This window comes from Nomascus leucogenys, chromosome 4, assembly GCF_006542625.1.
Source record: "Nomascus leucogenys isolate Asia chromosome 4, Asia_NLE_v1, whole genome shotgun sequence".
Lineage (NCBI taxonomy): Eukaryota > Metazoa > Chordata > Mammalia > Primates > Hylobatidae > Nomascus > Nomascus leucogenys.
Window position 1 is genome coordinate 22113383 of NC_044384.1, and position 17666 is coordinate 22131048.

Below are 17666 nucleotides of genomic sequence, written 5' to 3' on the forward strand. Positions count from 1 at the left end.
GATACCTAGAGCAGGTTTTATTGTGCTTTTCTCAGGACATCCGCTTGGATATGAAGATCATGTAGGTAATATGAAAGGCTATCCATTTAATTTGACATTTTGCATTGGGCTTATAACCATCAGGAGGACCAACTTTAATAAGAAATAAACTAATTCCATCAGTAGCACATATTTAAGCTACAGAAAACTGGGTTTCAGCTGAATCTAGACTCCATCTTCCCTGAATGTTCCTATGGCTTGCCCCCTTTGCTCAAATGTGTATAAGGCCTTTGCTCGAATGTGTGAGACTCTGATCAACCTGCTTCAAATTGCATTAATCCCTTCTCCCACCTTACCCCATCTCTTTTACCTTGCTTCATTCTTCTTTTGTCCTGAGAGGGAAAAAGAAGAGGGGAGGCCATGGAAGGGCTCCATCATTCAAAGTATTACATATTGTGATTATTTTCTGTGTCTCACCTAACCCCATGTAAGCCCCCGTCTGCTCTTTTCACTACTGTTTTCCCAATGCACATAGTAGGTGCTCAATATTTGTTCAATGAATACCGATGCCTGAGACCTTTCTGTACCAAGGGCTGGTTTCCTACTCCACAATGCATTGAACACATATAGGCAGGGTGGGCTGGCGGAGGTGTAGGAATGAAATGTGCGCCTGTTCCTCCCCGTGGTCTCAGTGTGCGACCTTGGGGGCGGGCGGGCGGCTAAACTGGGAAGATGCGCGGATATGATACAGACAAACCTCATCATACCATCCCTCCAAGAAATGCACTTGCCAGGCTGGCCTTCACTTTTCCTAATGCTCTTCTGAGTCTCACCTGTCAAATTCAGCTGCACAGAGACGGTGCAGAGAAACTGAATAATCCCTTTTTCTATTCTGAAAATAAAGCAAAACAAAACAGGATCTGCACACTTGTGCTGTGACTAGGCAGGCAAACTGGAGAACTGAGGCAAAAGCATCCTTATATCTAAATAATAGTAATGGAAACATCGAAAAAAGTTATTTGCTGAGTCATGGCTGAGGATCCTGACTTCGCTAGTTTGGCAGATGCAACCAGGGCACGCAACTAGGAGTCCAGCAGGTTTTGCAGTAACTTGCGATGGTGGTGGGGAGCGGGCTCATAGCTCAGCCCCCGCGCCCATTTTCACGCAGGGAGCGGCGCCCAGCTGGGGCGGGCTCTCCGAGAGGGGCGTGTCTCTGCCTGGCCTCGCCCGCCCCGGCCCGGCAGCGAATGAGCGGGCGCGCCGGGAGGGCGCGAGGTCAGGGGGCTGGGGTCGCGCGTGGGGATCGCTACCCGGCTCGGCCACTGCTGGGCGGACACCTAGGCGCGCCGCCGCGGGAGGAGCCCGGACTCGGGCCGAGGCTGCCCCGGCAATGCGTTCACTCGGCGCAAACATGGCTGCGGCCCTGCGCGCCGCGGGCATCCTGCTCCGCGATCCGCGTAAGTGGGTCTGTCGCGGCGGTCGCCGGGGCCAGGGTCCCTGAGAAGGCGTGGGCAGAGCGGGCAGCTGGCGCCCGGGCCCTGGCGCCCGGGGGATTCCGGGAGCGGCCTTGGGGGTGCTGCGAGCAACCGAGCGAGGGGCGTCGCGGAGAAGGGAGGGGTGAGGGCAGCACTCAGGGCTCGGGAGGCCGCGGGGAGGGCGCCCGGATCCAGGAGGCACAGGTTCAAGTCCCATCGGTCGGCTGGGTGGCTTGGAGCAGTGGCTGGAATTTCCCAGAGCCTTGGTTATTGTCACCTACAATAACCAGACTGTTGAGAAGATTACGCGAGGGAAGGTATGTTATGGGCCTGCCATAGAGGACAGTAAGGAAGGTATCGTCATCATCACCACCATGGACATCTGCCCTGCAGTTCCCTCCCTGCTGAGGAAAGCCCATGGTCCTTGGTCCCTCTGTGCCCACTTCTCCTTAGCAGCGGGACCCACCGTGGGGCAGCCTGGGCTAGCGTTTTCTAGAGATATCTGGGGAACTTGTAAGACCCAGGAACAGCCTCCCACGTTTCTGATGCAAACCGTGAATAGGTTTTGACCACAGGATGAACTGATGGGACTGTGGATCGCACACACCTGGCTGGGACAGCATTTCCAACTGTGACACCTTGAACAAGGCACCTAACCTCGCCAGAGCTTTGGTAAATGTACATTGAAATCCTAATTTTTTTTTTTTTTAAGGCTTGCCTTGAACATGAGCACCTTGCCTGGCACACAGTAGGTACACAGGCATCCTCAAGATGTCTAGCCATTCATGTAGAAGGCTGCCACACACAAATAAGATGCTTATTTAATGCATCTGAACGGTGACTCAGATTGGACATATTTTTCTAAGAAGTTCATCAGTCTGACACCTACTTGGAGTGGAGAGAATCCCCTCTGAACCTCCATATCTCATTAGAGGTGCCTTTGTTAGGAGAATAATAAGGACCCAGTGTACAATGAGGCTAGCTCACTAAGGGCGCTGGGGGACAAAGGGCATTGTTTTTTAAGAAGAGGCAGCGCAGTGCCAGTCGTGGGGCTGAAAGAAGTATTAAACTAATCTTTTCTTTGACTGACCTTTCCTGTGGCAAATAAAGTCTGACAGGTCCTAGATTTGAGGTTGTGGAACAATATGTGAAACTTTAAATTATTTGTAGTCTAGGTTAAAAGTGGAAGGATTCAGAAACTCTAGCAGAAGTAGATTTGGAGTCTATTTGTGTTACAGACTTTGATTTGAAGGTGTAGTTATAATAATTTATCATTTTGGTTGATAGGAAAAGATCAACTTCTGTGTGAGAAAACACTGAGGATTATTTCTGAAAATGAGTTCTGAAAGTAAAAGTGGAAAAGCAAAGTTTTATACTTTATGTATTTAGCATATTACAGAATTAATAAGAAGCTTCTGGGAGTGGGCCATATATTATCTGTCTGTTTAGCTATCTATATAAATTATTTTTTTCCTTGGTGCCTTTTTCTTCCCAAACTTCAAACGTTTTGTTTGTTTGTTTTGTTTTGTTTTGTTTTGTTTTTTTAAGAGATGGAGGGTTGCTCTGTCGCCCAGGCTGGTGTACAGTGGTGCCATCATAGTTCACTGCAGCCTTGAAATCCTGGGATCAAGTGATCCTCCCTCCTCAGCCTCCCTGGTAGCTGGGACTACAGGCATGATCTAGTGTGCCTGGCCCTCCAAACTTTTTTTTTCACTGAGCATATATTGTCTTATGTAATTAGAAAAACAATTCCAGGATAATAAAAGAGTTGTAGGGTTTACATAAAAGACATTAGAACATTTTGGCTCCATATCAGCAACTAACCAATATTTTGAAGTACCCACTATGTTTATTAATAGTTACAATATAGAACCTTATTTCTATAAGGTTAATTTTAAAATGGTGCATATTTTATAAGTACTTTTGAAGTAATCCTCATCTCCTATGTGATAGAAAAGGGCCATTATAGATTTCAGTACTCGTGTATCTCGCCTTCTACCCTCTTCTGTCTCACCCGCAAGGATACAAAATATTAATTTGGTTTTGAAGAACCAGTTGATACTTAAGGACTTTTTTTTTCTGTTTTTCCTTTTTCTTTATTTCTTTTTTTTTTTTTTTGAGACAGAGTCTCGCTCTGTCACCCAGGCTGGAGTGCAGTGGCGCGATCTCGGCTCACTGCAAGCTCCGCCTCCCGGGTTCATGCCATTCTCCTGCCTCAGCCTCTCCGAGTAGCTGGGACTACAGGCTCCTTTTTCTTTATTTCTTTTTGCAACAACATGAAGTCATAACTTAGGAACTTCTTAAGTCATAGGTATACTTCTGAATGATAACCTGCTGGATTTGTCCAGGAATTATGAAGTTTGTTTTTTGAGAGTTGTTTTTTTTTTTTTTTTTTTTGAGACTGAGTCTCACTCTGTTGCCTAGGCTGATCTTGAACTCCTGAGCTCAAGTGAGCCTCCTGCCTCAGCCTTCCAAGTAGCTGGGACTACAGGTGTCCACCACTGCAGGAGATATGAAGTTTTGTTTTCTTTTTTTTTTGAGACGGAGTCTTGCTGTGTCAACAGGCTGGAGTGCAGTGGCGTGATCTCAGCTCACCACAACCTCCGCCTCCCAGGTTCAAGGGATTCTCCTGCCTCAGCCTCCCAAGTAGCTGGGACTACAGGCGCGTGCCACCACACCCAGCTAATTTTTTGTATTTTTAGTAGAGATGGGTTTCACTGTGGTAGCCAGGATGATCTCAATCTCCTGACCTGTGATCTGCCCGCCTCAGCCTCCCAAAGTGCTAGGGTTACAGGTGTGAGCCACTGTGCCCGGTGAAGTTTCGTTTTCTTATGTCATCTTCTGTTTTGCTGCTTATCTCTCGGTTTGATCATTTTTATTGTCTGTAGGCCTTCTTTTCTTCTTTTTTTTAATGAAAAAAAATAGAGATAGGGTCTCTCCACGTGGCCTAGGCTAGTCTCAAACTCCTGGGCCCAAGTAGTCCTCCTGCCTCAGCCTCCCAAAGTGCTGGGATTACAGGCATGAGCCCCCATGCCCAGCCTGTTTGTAGGCCTTCTAAAGGTAGATCAGTTACCCGTGTAAGGAGGAGGGGCAGAATTACTTGGTCTTAGTTCATAAATGGGCAAGTCTATACTATTGGATATTCTTCACCCCTTTGCTTAACCACATGCAGTGTGGCAAGGCATTGCTCTTGGGGCTAGACATATTTTTCCTGTCTTATCTTCACAGCAGCCCTGCAGAAGTAGCCTTATCACTGTTTTGCAGATGAGAAAAGTGAGACTCGCAGCATCTCAGTGAGTTGCCCAGGCCCAGCCATACGGCCTCTTGGTCCCGTGTGGGATTTCTGCTCAGATCTCTCTGGTTTCCGAACACGTACTCTCTACGCCACGCAATGCTGCCTGTGCCATCAGATTCTCTTCAGCTGTGAGCTGAGTCTTTTCCAGAGTCTCAGTTGGCCCTTTGAATGTTTACTTTAAACTCCTTTAGCCCGGACAAATGCTAATTGTTTGGTAGGAGACACTCTTCATTTTTCTAGAATCTTCAGATCATTAGGGGAGAGGAGTGTTTTGGATGAGTCCTTGAAGGGTGAGTGTATTAATGAACCTGAGTGGAAAGGGTCCCTTGGTAGCAACATCATTCTCCTCTCTGAGAATCTGGAGAACCATGGAGAAAATAATTTTGTAAGTAGGACATGGTAATAGTTACGCAGCTTGAAAAGCTACTAGCTCCCAAATTTATTAGGAAATCCTCATCTACTAGTTGGAAAATCTAGTCCCTCCCCACCGCTTCCTTCTTTTTTTTGAGACGGAGTCTCACTCTGTCACCCAGGCTGGAGTGCAGTGGTGTGATCTCAGCTCACTGCAAGCTCTGCCTCCCGGGTTCATGCCATTCTCCTGCCTCAGCCTCTCGAGTAGCTGGGACTACAGGCACCCGCCACCACACCTGGCTAATTTTTTTTTTTTTTTGTATTTTTAGTAGAGATGGGGTTTCACCGTGTTAGCCAGGATGGTCTTGATCTCCTGACCTCATGATCCACCCGCCTCGGCCTCCCAAAGTCCTGGGATTACAGGTGTGAGCCACCACGCCCGGCCTTTCTTTTTTTTTTAACTCCTTAAATTTTGTGTAGAAACGAGTGTCTTGCTATGTTGCCCAGGCTGTCCCCAAATGGCTGGGCTCAAGCGATCCTCCCACCTCAGCCTCCCAAAGTGCTGGGATTACAGGTGTGAGCCACCACACCTGGCACTCCTTCCTTTTTTTAGGTTTGAAGGAGGAAATGTCATTTTATTACAGGTTGAGTACCCCTTATCCTGAATGCTTGGGACCAGAGATGTTTTGGATTTCAGATTTTTTTTAGGTTTTGGAATATACTTACAGATTGAGCATTCCAAATCTGAAAATCTAAAATTCAAAATGCTCCAGTGAGCATTTTCTTTGAGTGTCATGCCGGTGCTCAAAAAGTTTCAGGTTTTGGAGCATTTTGGATTTTGGATTTTCACGTTTGGGATGCTAAACTTGTACCAGCAGTCAAATTGTGGAATGCCAAGGTTTTATTCTCATAGCCCATGGAATCTGATACAATCTCACTCATATAAGGAATTAGGGACATTGCAGCGTGATTAGGAACCTGGTTAAATCCCACGATGAAGTTCAGAATTAAGCTTACGCAAAAAAGGAGATGTGAGTTGGTTTGAATTGAATTTTTTTTTTTTTTTTAAAAAAACACCAACTCAAACCAGATGGAATCGAACTTCTTTATGGAATCTTTGCACTTCCACTTTGAGTTGGTAAAGATTATTCAGCATAAGCTGACATAATTGGCTCTGCTGGGAATGTGCACAGTCTGGATGGTTGGAAATCTAATGGCCTGGAGATATAATTCTCTTATGTTTTACAGACATGCTAGGGGATAAAATCAGAGCAGGTATAGTTCCCGTCCTCTAGAAACTGACAATTGAAACTAACACCAGCACTAATCACATGGTGGACACTGCAGAGCGCTTCACTCCTCTGCTCTACTACTCCTTACAAGAATGCCTGTAGCAAGGTATCATTTTACAGGTGGGGAAACAGGCTCAGGAAGACCTGGCCTCAGGTCACATTGCTAGTAAGTGGCAGAGCTGAATTCAGAGTCAGAGCTGCTTGACCCATAGCCTGAATTCCTCCTCAGGGTACCTTTGCCTCTTAGGAGGAGGAGGGCAGGAGACTGATCGCAAGCTGGTTTCTAACCGGCTGGTTTGAGAATGGGGAAGAGGTCATGTGCATAGCACCAGGCGCCATAATAACCGCCCTCTCACATGGCCATCTTCAGTACTTCCTATATGGCTTCAGTTTCATTTCACTGGATGTTTAAAGACCAGTACTCTTCATATGACAGCTGAGTATGGCACATGATCTCCTCAATTCGGGTGGGTTCTTCCGGCCCACTGCCACCTCCTGTGGGGCCCAGGACAAGGGTATACTTGAAGGCACATATGTGGTATGTGGGATATAGCAAGCTAACAAACTGGGAAATACGTTCTGTCCTCCTGTGTTGACAAATAGACCTTGATCACAACCTGGAAGGGTGAGCTCTTGAACTCCGAGCTCCTGCAGAAATGTAGAGGCCTTTGGAGAGTTGCCTCTGACTCACACGCTTTCCTGCTTCTCTTCTTGCCGCCGGCTCTTTCTGGCCTTGTAGGGAGCCTCACACACAGCCTGGATGGACTCTCTGATCTTCATGCCCAGTTCCACTCTTGCCCCTGCAAACAGTTATCCCTTGGCCACCATTCAGGTCAAGACTTGATACACTGATGGCACAACCTCCCTCAGGAGGATGGATCCGAAAAGATGCCTGCACAGACCCTGGGAGTGGGTGTGGAGCTTGGGGGACAGGGAATCCTGGGGCGCTGGGAGCCTGGTCTGGCACGTGGGATGTGGACTCCTGGGGTGGCATGTCTCCTTGGTGGTAGAGACTGCATACCCCGCGGGGTGGGGTGCAGTGGGAGGAGGGCCAGAACAGGTCCTGGGAAGCAGAGGCCCCTTGTCAAGGTTCAAGGGCACTACTGGGTTCTCAGCACCAGTGCTTTCTGAAGAAGCCTTGGAGGCAGAAAGGAGAACTGCAGCTATTTGAAAACTGGCCCACTTGCCACTCCCGAAATTGGCGGCTTTTCACTTTTCTGCAGCCCCTTCTCCTTCCACAGGAGCAGCACGCTACTGTCAGTCATGTTGGTCTCATGCAGGGGTTCTCGTGAAGCATTGTATCAAAATCTGCAGCCGAGGTGGGGAGAGGAGGTGTGTGTAGTTTCTAAAATGCTTCTCTGCAGGCTCTCATCGGCCATCCTAGGGGAGCGATCCTCCACCCCATCCCCTTGGAGAGGCCTTAAGTTCCTTTACCTGCCTGCAGAGAAATGCTAGGAAAATCATTTCTGCCATGGCATCTCTTTAAATTTGAAAGTCAGGAATTATGCTCTGAGGACCTCTTCAGAAGAAATTACTTTCTAGCTAGATTTCATGCGAGCACTTTACTTTTGTCACAGTGGCGTCCAGCAGCTGGAGGGTCTGTCAGCCATGGAGGTGGAAGTCAGGTGCAGCTGCAACGGCTGCCGCCACAGAAACAGCCCAGCATGCCCAGGGTGCAAAACCTCAAGTTCAACTGCAGAAGAGGTATGAGTCTAACATCAGGTACAAATAAGAATTTCTCTTTATCGATGCAGACACCAGTAGACACAAGCTGCCTAGGAGGAAAGGTGCTGGGAAAAGCCAGTGTGGAAGGAGCGATTTTCTTGGCTTCCTTTCAACAGCTGTTAAACCATAGATTTTACACCCTCCTTCCCCACTGGATCCTTCCCCGCGACAGGGCTATTCTTAAAAGACACAGAGTTGAGTGCAAACAGTCTGCAAATTGTGTTAAGAATTTGGTTCTGGAATATGTCACATAACACAAATTATATATACTGGAAATGTATTTACGAACCTAACATAATTATGCCTATGAAATGTATGTTCTGTACAGGATAATGAATAACTGATCTACCAAGAATTTCTATAGGAAACTAGAGTATGTTTTTTATCCCTTAACACAGTGAACGTAATTATAAAGGAAGTAATAGGATTTATCATCTATTAAAGAAGTGAAGTACACGTTTCATACCTCACCTCTTCTGCTGCTGGTGGCTGGCAGTAGGCATGGCATTATTGCAAGGGTCCTCTTTAGTAACAGGAGTCACAACTGCTCCCAAGACTTCCTCTGTACAGAGGCAACAGAAGACTATAAAGGGAAGTTATCGAGATGAGCACATAGAAACAGCACCCTTTAACATCAGGCAGAGTGAGAGAAAGTAGCTGGGACCTATTTAACTCCATGACCTTTCTGCTAGATCACACATTGTTTGATGAAAATTATACAGGTATGAATATATATATATATATATACATATATATGTATATATATATCTTTTTTTTTTTTTGAGAGAGTCTCACTCTGTCTCTCAGGCTGGAGTGCGGTGGCACAATCTCAGCTCACTGCAGCCTCCACCTCCCGGGTTCAAGGAATTCTCATGTCTCAGCCTCCCGAGTAGCTGGGATTACAGGCACATACCACCACACCCGGCTAATTTTTGTATTTTTAGTAGAGATGGGAATTCACTATGTTAGCCAGGCTGGTCTCAAACTCCTGACTTCAAGTGATCCGCCTGCCTCGGCCTTCCAAAGTGCTGGCATTACAGCTGTAAGCCTGTAATTTTTTTTTTTTTGAGAGGGAGTCTTGCTCTTTCACCCAGGCTGGAGTGCAGTGACTTGATCTTGGCTCACTGCAACCTACACCTCCCAAGTTCAAGCCATTCTCCTGCCTCAGCCTCCCAAGTAACTGGGATTACAGGTGCATGCCACCACACCCAGCTAATTTTGCATTTTTAGTAGAGATGGGGTTTCACCATGTTGGCCAGGCTGGTCTTGAACTCCTGACTTCAAGTGATCCACCCACCTTGGCCTCCCAAAGTGCTGGGATTACAGGCGTGAGCCACCGTTTTTATTTTGAGAATGAGTGTAGCACTGTCACCCAGGCTGGAGTGCGGTGGTGTGATCATGGCTCACTGCATCCTTGAACTCCTGGGCTTAAGCGATCCTCCTGTCTCAGCCTCCCAAGTAGCTAGGACTACAGGTGCACGCCACCACACCCAGCTAATTAAAAAAAATTTTTTTCTTGTGAAGATGGGGTCTCACTTTGCTGCCTAGGCTGCTTTTGAACTCTTGGCTTCCAGCAATTCTCCTGCCATGGCCTCCCAAAGTGCTGGTATTACAGGCATGAGCCATGAGCCACTGTGCCTGGCCAGAACCAAAATTTTCTCTTTTTCTTTTCTTTTTTTTTGAGACGGAGTCTTGCTCTGTCGCCCAAGCTGGAGTGCAGTGGCACAATCTCGACTCACTGCAAGCTCCGCCTCCCGGGTTCACGCCATTCTCCTGCCTCAGCCTCCCGAGTAGCTGGGACTACAGGTGCCTGCCACCACACCCAGCTAATTTTTTGTTTTTGTATTTTTAGTAGAGATGGGGTTTCACCATGTTAGCTAGGATGGTCTCAATCTCCTGACCTCGTGATCTGCTCGCCTCAGCCTCCCAAAGTGCTGGTATTACAGGCGTGAGCCACCGCGCCTGGCCAAAATTTTCTTATTGTATATTATTTTTTGCTATATGATCATGGGTATGATGATTGAGTACTGTGTAACCTGGGGTTAGTTGGGGATGGGCATTAGATACCTTCTTCATCTGGCAGCCTGCCAAGCACGGCCCATTCTGTTTCTCCTTGCCCCTCCCAGCCCCTCTTCCCACCTCAGCCATATGTACTGAGGGTTGGGATTTGATAGAAACTGAAGAACTGATTCAGTTTGGAATCCTAGAAGAAAAATTATTTCATTCGTGTGTTATTCTAGTGGCAACTCATTAATATAAGTAGGCTTAATATTATTAAAATTAAATGAAAATCTTTAAATTCTACTAAGTAACTTTAGATCATATTTATATAAAATAAATGGGATCATTTTAGAGAATACAGATAGGCAAAAAAAAAATAAACATTATGAATAATCTTACCACCCAATATTTTGTCTCTGTCTCTCTTCTTAAAAAAAAATAGAGACGAGGTCTTACTGTGTTGCTCAGGCTTGTCTTGAACTCTTGGGGTCAAGCAGTCCTCCTGCTTCAACCTCCCAGAGTGCTGGGATTACAGGTGTGAGCGACCAGCCAGGCCAATTTTGTCTGTATGACTATTAATATTCATTCGGTATGTATTTAGCAAGATGTGACCATACTGTACATCATATATTTATAATGCCCTCTTTTTATTTATCATCATATAAATATTTGTCTATATTATTTTAGTAACTGAAGAGTATTTTATTAAGTCATAAACTACCCTGTCCAACATTCTGGGACACGTAGGTGATTTCTAGTTTTTTAATATTAGAAATGGTGAAGCAGTGAGTGTCTTTGTGGATTCTTCTGATGGCAGACATTATGAAGGCATTGTGCTGCTTAATGCTTGGGCGGGACTAGACTGCAATACTAGAGTAGACACTACACTAGGCTAGGGGTTGATGGATTAGTTCTGTAAAGGGTTAGGTAGTAAATTTTTCAGGCTTTGTAGGCCCAACTCTCTCTTTTGCTGCTATTCAACTCCGCTGTTGTAGTGTGAGAGCAGCCATAAATATTACATAAACAATGAGGGGAGCTATGTTCCAGTAAAACTTTATTTACAAAAACAGGCAGTAGGGGTGTATGCGTGTACACAGATTTAGTGCATGGGCTATAGTTCGCCAAATTCTGTTCTAGAGGCATCATAGACCCACAGGCCAATCATATCTTAGAGGTTTAATGAAGAGCTGGGATCTTACTACTTTTTCTTGAGGCTGACCATATAGAGTAGAATAGAATTATTGTTTATTAATTGACAAGCTTAAGTTTCTATTACGTGCATTTAATATTTCACGGAAAAACCTTGTATTTTGAGAGTCCTGGGATATAAAAAATGGCAAAATGTTGAAACCTTTCCAAGTGAGACGTTTTAAATATATTTTGCTGTATACACTTTTATATTCAAACAAATGGAACATGAACGTTCAGACCTTGGTCTCAGGTGTATTCTGTCTGGAGGGAGAGGAGATGGAGACCCTTGACTAAAGCTTTCACTTCACATTCTGGAATAGAGGGGTGTCAGACTGGGGCTTACTAATGCGCTATTCATCATGCACAACACAGTTTTGAATTAAGTGCATGTGTATTTAGGTATTTTCAAGTCGTGTGCGTCTCTTTCATGTGTAAGATCAACATGCGTTTGCAAAACCATGAGCAGGGCAGACTAGCATCCCCTTTAAAGCCACTCTTGTTCTGAGCTCAGGTGTTATAGATGAAAAACAGCTCTAAATCCCGTTTGCACACTGATACCGTCTGTGGCTTAGGTAAGTCTTTTAGCCTGAGGTTTTTTAACCAGTAATCTGTTAACTGGCAGCAATCCATGGGAAAATGCACTTAATTTATTGTGAGTCACAGATTTTGAGGGCAAAAGACAGGATCCCAGGAGAAGACTGGTGGTCTAAGTAGAAAGATTAAAGGAATATTAGTTTCACAAAATAATGCATCTGGAATTTTCAAATATCAAGGAAAGAAAACTTAACACACCCGTTAATGCAGTTGTAGGACTCAAGCCTGGAAGAGTTATATAACAACCACATCTTCAGTGCAGTTGCTTGGTTTTTTTAAAAGGGCATTAAGCCCTCTTTCTCTAAGACAGTGATTATGAATAGGGGGAAGGGGGCATTTTTGCCTCCTGGGGCAGGTTTGGCAATGTCTGGAGACATTTTTGGTTGTCACACTGGGGTGGGGTGTGTGCTGTTGTCGTCTACAGGTAGAGGCCAGGTATGCTGCTAAGCCTCCCGCATTGCACAGGGCAGTCCTGTACAACAAAGGACTCTCCAGCCCCAAACGTCAGTAGTGCTGAGGTTGAGAAACCCTGGTCGAAGGCAATGATGTGGAAAGGGACCTTAGTTAATCTTTATAATGGGGTATAAATGAGAAAATCCCTGACCTCATTGTAATGCCATATTTCTCCTTCCCCAGGAATTGATTCGTATTCTGAAATATTAGGTTGAGAATTCAGATTTTTACCTCATCCACTTACAACAGGTTTGATCAAGAAAACAGTGTCCACCTGTTTACATTTGACATACCCTGCTGCCTTACATTATTGCCAAATGTTGTTAATAATTGTTTAAAAATTGCCCATTAAGATGTCATCATAAGCCTGGGGCAATGGCTCACACCTGTAATCTCAGCACTTTGGGAGCCTGAGCCAGGAGTTTGAGACCAGCCTGGGCAACACGGCGAGACTCCGTCTATATAAAAAAATTTAAAAGTAGCCAGGCATGGAGGCATGTGCCTGTGGTCCCAGCTACTCAGGAGGCCGAAACGGGAGGATCACTTGAGCCCGGGAGGTCGAGGATGCAGTGAGCTTTGTTTGTGCAACTGCACTCCAGCCTGGGTGACAGAGTGAGACCCTGTCTCAAAAAAACAAAAACAAAAAAGATGCCATCATAGTATCATTAGTTTTCGAGCACATAAAGAATGTTTTTCTATACAGGCTCTGTCTCAGCAGCGTTGGTTCAGTAACTGCAGTAGTCAGAGGTAGTCTGGTGCAGGGGATTCAGGAAGTAGACCCCTCAGCATTAATAATAACAGTGTTTAGATAAACTTCAGGCTGGTTATTTTTCAGCTGCTTTATTGAAAGTGAATAGAGGGTATTACCATATAATGAAATATTATTTAGCAATAAAGAGGAGTGAAGTGTACTGATTCACGCTACGACACGTAGCATGAACATTTTATGCTGAGTAAAACCAGACACAATCATGAACATTTTATGCTGAGTAAAACCAGACACAATCATGTGATTCTATTTCTATGAAGTGTCCTGAATAGGCGAATCTATAGACACAGAAAGTAGATTAGTGGTTGCCAAGGGTGAGAGGGGAGGGAACGGGGAGTGGCTTTAATGGATACAAAGATTCTTTGTGGGGTAAAGGTGTCCTGGAGTTAGTCGTGATGGTTTCCTGCCCTTCCTTATGTATTAGAAACCTCTGAATTGTTCAGATGATGGTGAATTTTATGGTATGTGAGTTATATGTCAATTTTTAAAAATGAAAAAAAGATGAATTAATGAATGGAAGAAATGCTCCTTGTTCTTTAGCTCCCCAGTTATTGCCATCCCATGGCTACCTGTTCATGGGGACACACAAGGTCTTCTGGTGGCTCCTGGCAGCATACCAGAGGCACCTGGTCCTGCTCCGGCTTCACCTTTCCCTCTGGCGGGGCTTTGGAGTGGGGAGCTCCGGGCCTGGCTCACTTTGGGCTGTGTTGACTCCGGAGCTTGATCTGGATTTTAGGTTTACATTTTTGCATAGTACTTTGTTTTTTTAAGTTTCCAGAAGCTGCTTGACGTAAAACTTGTTATGGAGCTCTGCTTTCTTTTTGCTTCTTCCTGTTCATTCAGGGGTTGATTCTGTAGCCTGGGACTAATTCGAACGTTAGCACCGGTTCTTGCAGGAATTATCTACACAGTGAATTTACATGCAGGATGGAGAGGAGAAGTTTATCATAACAGGAGCCATGGATGAAGGAATAGAGGGAGGTCCTGGAGAAGGAAGCAGAGGAGCAAGCAATAACTTCAGTCAGTCTTGCTGTGGTGGCTCACGCCTGTAATCCCAGCACTTTGGGAGGCCGAGGCGGGCTCCCGAGGTCAGAATTTTGGGACCAGCCTGACTAACATGGTGAAACACCATCTCTATTAAAAATATAAAAGTTAGCCTGGGTGCCTGTAATCCCAGCTACTTGGGAGGCTGAGGCAAGAGAATTACTTAAACCTGGAAGGCGGAGGTTGCAGTGAGCTGAGATTGCACCACTGCACTCCAGCCTGGGTGACAGAGTGAGACTCCATTTCAAAAATAAAATGTAAAAAATAATTTCAGTCAGTAGTCATTTAATTTAATACTTGACTAAAGAGACAGGAGCAGATGCAAGAGTGGGGATGGGCTGGTATTAGACTGTGGAGGTTTAAAATTATGGGGGAACCCTGTCCTGTGTAGAGTAGAACTTACCGTGTGCCAGCACGTGCTAAGTGACTGAAGATGTTACCCACTGAACTCTCAAAACAGCATTTTGAGTAGGTGGTGGGTGCTGTTTTCCAGATGAGGAAACCTCAAGTTGGGAAGGTCAGGTAACCTCTGTATTCATATGGCATTCACATGTACAGGTGCTTTAGCCACAGGACAATTTTAGATTTCTACCTTGACTCCCAGTCCCTAAAGATTTGATCTCTGTTCAGGCTAAGACTTTAAAAGGGAAACATTTCCAGCCGAGTGAAGACTGATATCATGGATTAAGCCAAAAGACAAAGGTCCGAGTCTGAGCTGGGACCATGGGGAACTGGAGGCCACAGATGTCCCTGAATAGGTATCCATGTGATGGCAGTGAAAAGAGCTGTAGTATTTACCTTTGTATGGAACAGATTAGATAAGACTTTGCTGGCTGAACCAAGATTCCACCCTGGAAGAAAATAAGAAGTGTGACAAATCAACTGTTGTATTTTATTTTATATAGGAAGCCGAAAACTGGAATATTAATGCTAAACATGGGAGGCCCTGAAACTCTTGGAGATGTTCACGACTTCCTTCTGAGACTCTTCTTGGACCGAGACCTCATGACGCTTCCTATTCAGAAGTGAGATATATATAAACACCTTGATTATAACCTTGGCACTACATTGACATGTGTCTCTCAATTCTGTGGTTTCAAACCAGTAAATAGTTTTAATGCATATCTGGTAATGGTTAAACAGCAGCATTGTTTTCTATTGGATATCAGAAGGATATGATATCAGAAAATTGCAGGGGGAGAGAGCAAATAAGTTAGTGAGGATTCTCCTTGAGCCCTTTGCTCGCCAGAGCCCTGGAAGTTGCAGTTGTCTTGACATAGCCTAAGTACCTTTAAAGATTTTTAAAGATGTATTTGTACTTGGCACTTAACGGCTGATTAACACTCAGGGAAGCAATGATTATTATGCATTTGTACTATAAATATGGATTGTTGCTGCCCTTCTTTTCCTTTCTTCCTTCTTTCCCTTCTTGCTTCTCTCCTTTTTCTTTCAAAATAGATTTTTATTATGAAAAATTAATACATGCATGCGATAAAAACTACAAATAGTATAAAAGTAATTACAGTAAAAGGCAAGTGTCCCTTTCACCTTGCACTCCCAGTTATCCACCTGGAGGAAAGTGCTGTTACATCCAGAAATAGTCCGTGCATATCCAAGCATACACATACATACACGCACACACACGCACATACATACATACACACACACCGTCCCCCACTTTGTTACACAAATGTGAAGGTACTTATGTACTATATTTGAAACTTTGCTTTTTTTTTCTTTTTTACGTATGTATACATGTGTCATGTTGGTGTGCTGCAGCTATTAACTCATCATTTACATTAGGTATATCTCCTAATGCTATCCCTCCCCTCTCCCCCTACTCCACGACAGGCCCTGGTGTGTGATGTTCCCCTTCCTGTGTCCAAGTGTTCTCATTGTTCAATTCCCACCTATGAGTGAGAACATGCGGTGTTTGGTTTTTTGTCCTTGCGATAGTTTGCTGAGAATGATGGTTTCCAGCTTCATCCATGTCCCTACAAAGGACATGAACTCATCCTTTTTTATGGCTGCATAGTATTCCATGGTGTATATGTGCCACATTTTCTTAATCCAGTCTATCATTGATGGACATTTGGATTGGTTCCAAGTCTTTGCTATTGTGAATGTGTAAAATTAACACTGTATCTTGTTTCATAACATTATATCAATATATAGGTCTGGCTCATTTTTTGATTACTATTTAGAATTGCATCATATGGCTGTAACTTAATTTGTTTAATCCATGCTTCATGGTGGACAATTAGGTCGTTTACAGTGTTGCAGTGAACATTCTTATGCATACATCTTTGCTCCTATATGCAAGTGTATCTATAAGATTAATAGACTTTATTTTTTAAATTAAGAGAAATGTCTACTTCATTTGTCTTATATCCTAGTTCTCGTTAGGTGTGGGATCAAAATGTGTTACGCTAGTAGCTAGCACACATCTAGGGTTCTCTGCATGGGTGTTGTGTGTCCTGAATCTTCAGGTGTGCTACTGGAACAGCTTGTGGAGCACAGCTGGGTATTCCTCAGAGAGGGTATAGCTTTAGCTCCTTATTCTACAACAAGAGAGCTGGCTATTGTCAATGACCTCAAGCTTCTGTTTTAAAGGCTTAATCTTGTTAGGCTCTCTAAAATTTTGCTTATTTTTTTTTTATTGAGTAGAAAACATTTCTCAGGTTGCTAAGGTGGAATAAAATCCACTTACCTGTATGTTAAATGATTTAGTAAGCTGGCACCATTCATCGCCAAACGCCGAACCCCCAAGATTCAAGAGCAGTACCGCAGGATTGGAGGTGGATCCCCCATCAAGATATGGACTTCCAAGCAGGGAGAGGGCATGGTGAAGCTGCTGGATGAACTGTCCTCCAACACAGGTATGGTTCATTAACATTTAACTAGATTAGTTCTTTCGAAGTAGTTATGACATTGAAAAGAGTAGTAGATGCTAAATGCTTCATATGTACTGGCAACTCAATTTGTGGTGTTTCTACATAATACATGGTCACTTAATTTAGGTCTCCAGGCATTATCCCTTGACCTTTAGCCTTTGCTGTGACATCTTACATTACAAGTAAAAAAAGCTAAGGATTTGGGACATGAGTTTCAAAAGGAAGTTCGAGATGTTTGTTAAGTTGAGCTAGAGTATAAGGCATAAGCAACATACTATGAATAAAAGATGCATATGTCATTACACTGGAAAGAAATCTTTGGGAAATGGATTGAGGCTCCTGCTATTGCCTTTTCTTTCTGATTGGATAGCTGATTAGAATATTTAGAGCAGTATTAGCTAGCTATCATGGAAGCCACAGGACACTAAGCAACTCGCAGTGATGCTTTCAGCTCTCAGAATACCACCATCGTAAGGTATTGAAGGTCCTTGTTGGACGTGGCACCAAAAAGAGGATTATGCACATCTGAGAACCTCTATCCAGAATAATAGTGTGCAGAATGAACCACCAAATGCATGGATGAAGTAAAAATGCTGTATTAAA

The 17666-nt window shown here is 44.4% G+C and overlaps 1 protein-coding gene across 3 annotated transcripts in view; it reads left to right on the forward strand.

Moving 5' to 3' along the window:
* The first annotated feature begins 1234 nt into the window (after positions 1–1234).
* Positions 1235–17666, forward strand: part of FECH (ferrochelatase) — a 37835-nt gene continuing 21403 nt past the window's right edge. Inside the window, exons 1-5 of one of the 3 annotated variants that reach the window (XM_030810356.1) lie at positions 1378–1436; positions 2017–2126; positions 7970–8096; positions 15075–15194; positions 16900–17048. In XM_030810356.1, the coding sequence (XP_030666216.1) occupies positions 15097–15194; positions 16900–17048 (247 nt within the window). In that variant the 5' untranslated portion in view covers positions 1378–1436; positions 2017–2126; positions 7970–8096; positions 15075–15096. Of the gene's footprint in view, positions 1437–2016; positions 2127–7969; positions 8097–15074; positions 15195–16899; positions 17049–17666 lie in introns of all 3 variants that reach the window. The other 2 variants (XM_003264272.3, XM_030810357.1) reach the window with 2 other exon arrangements.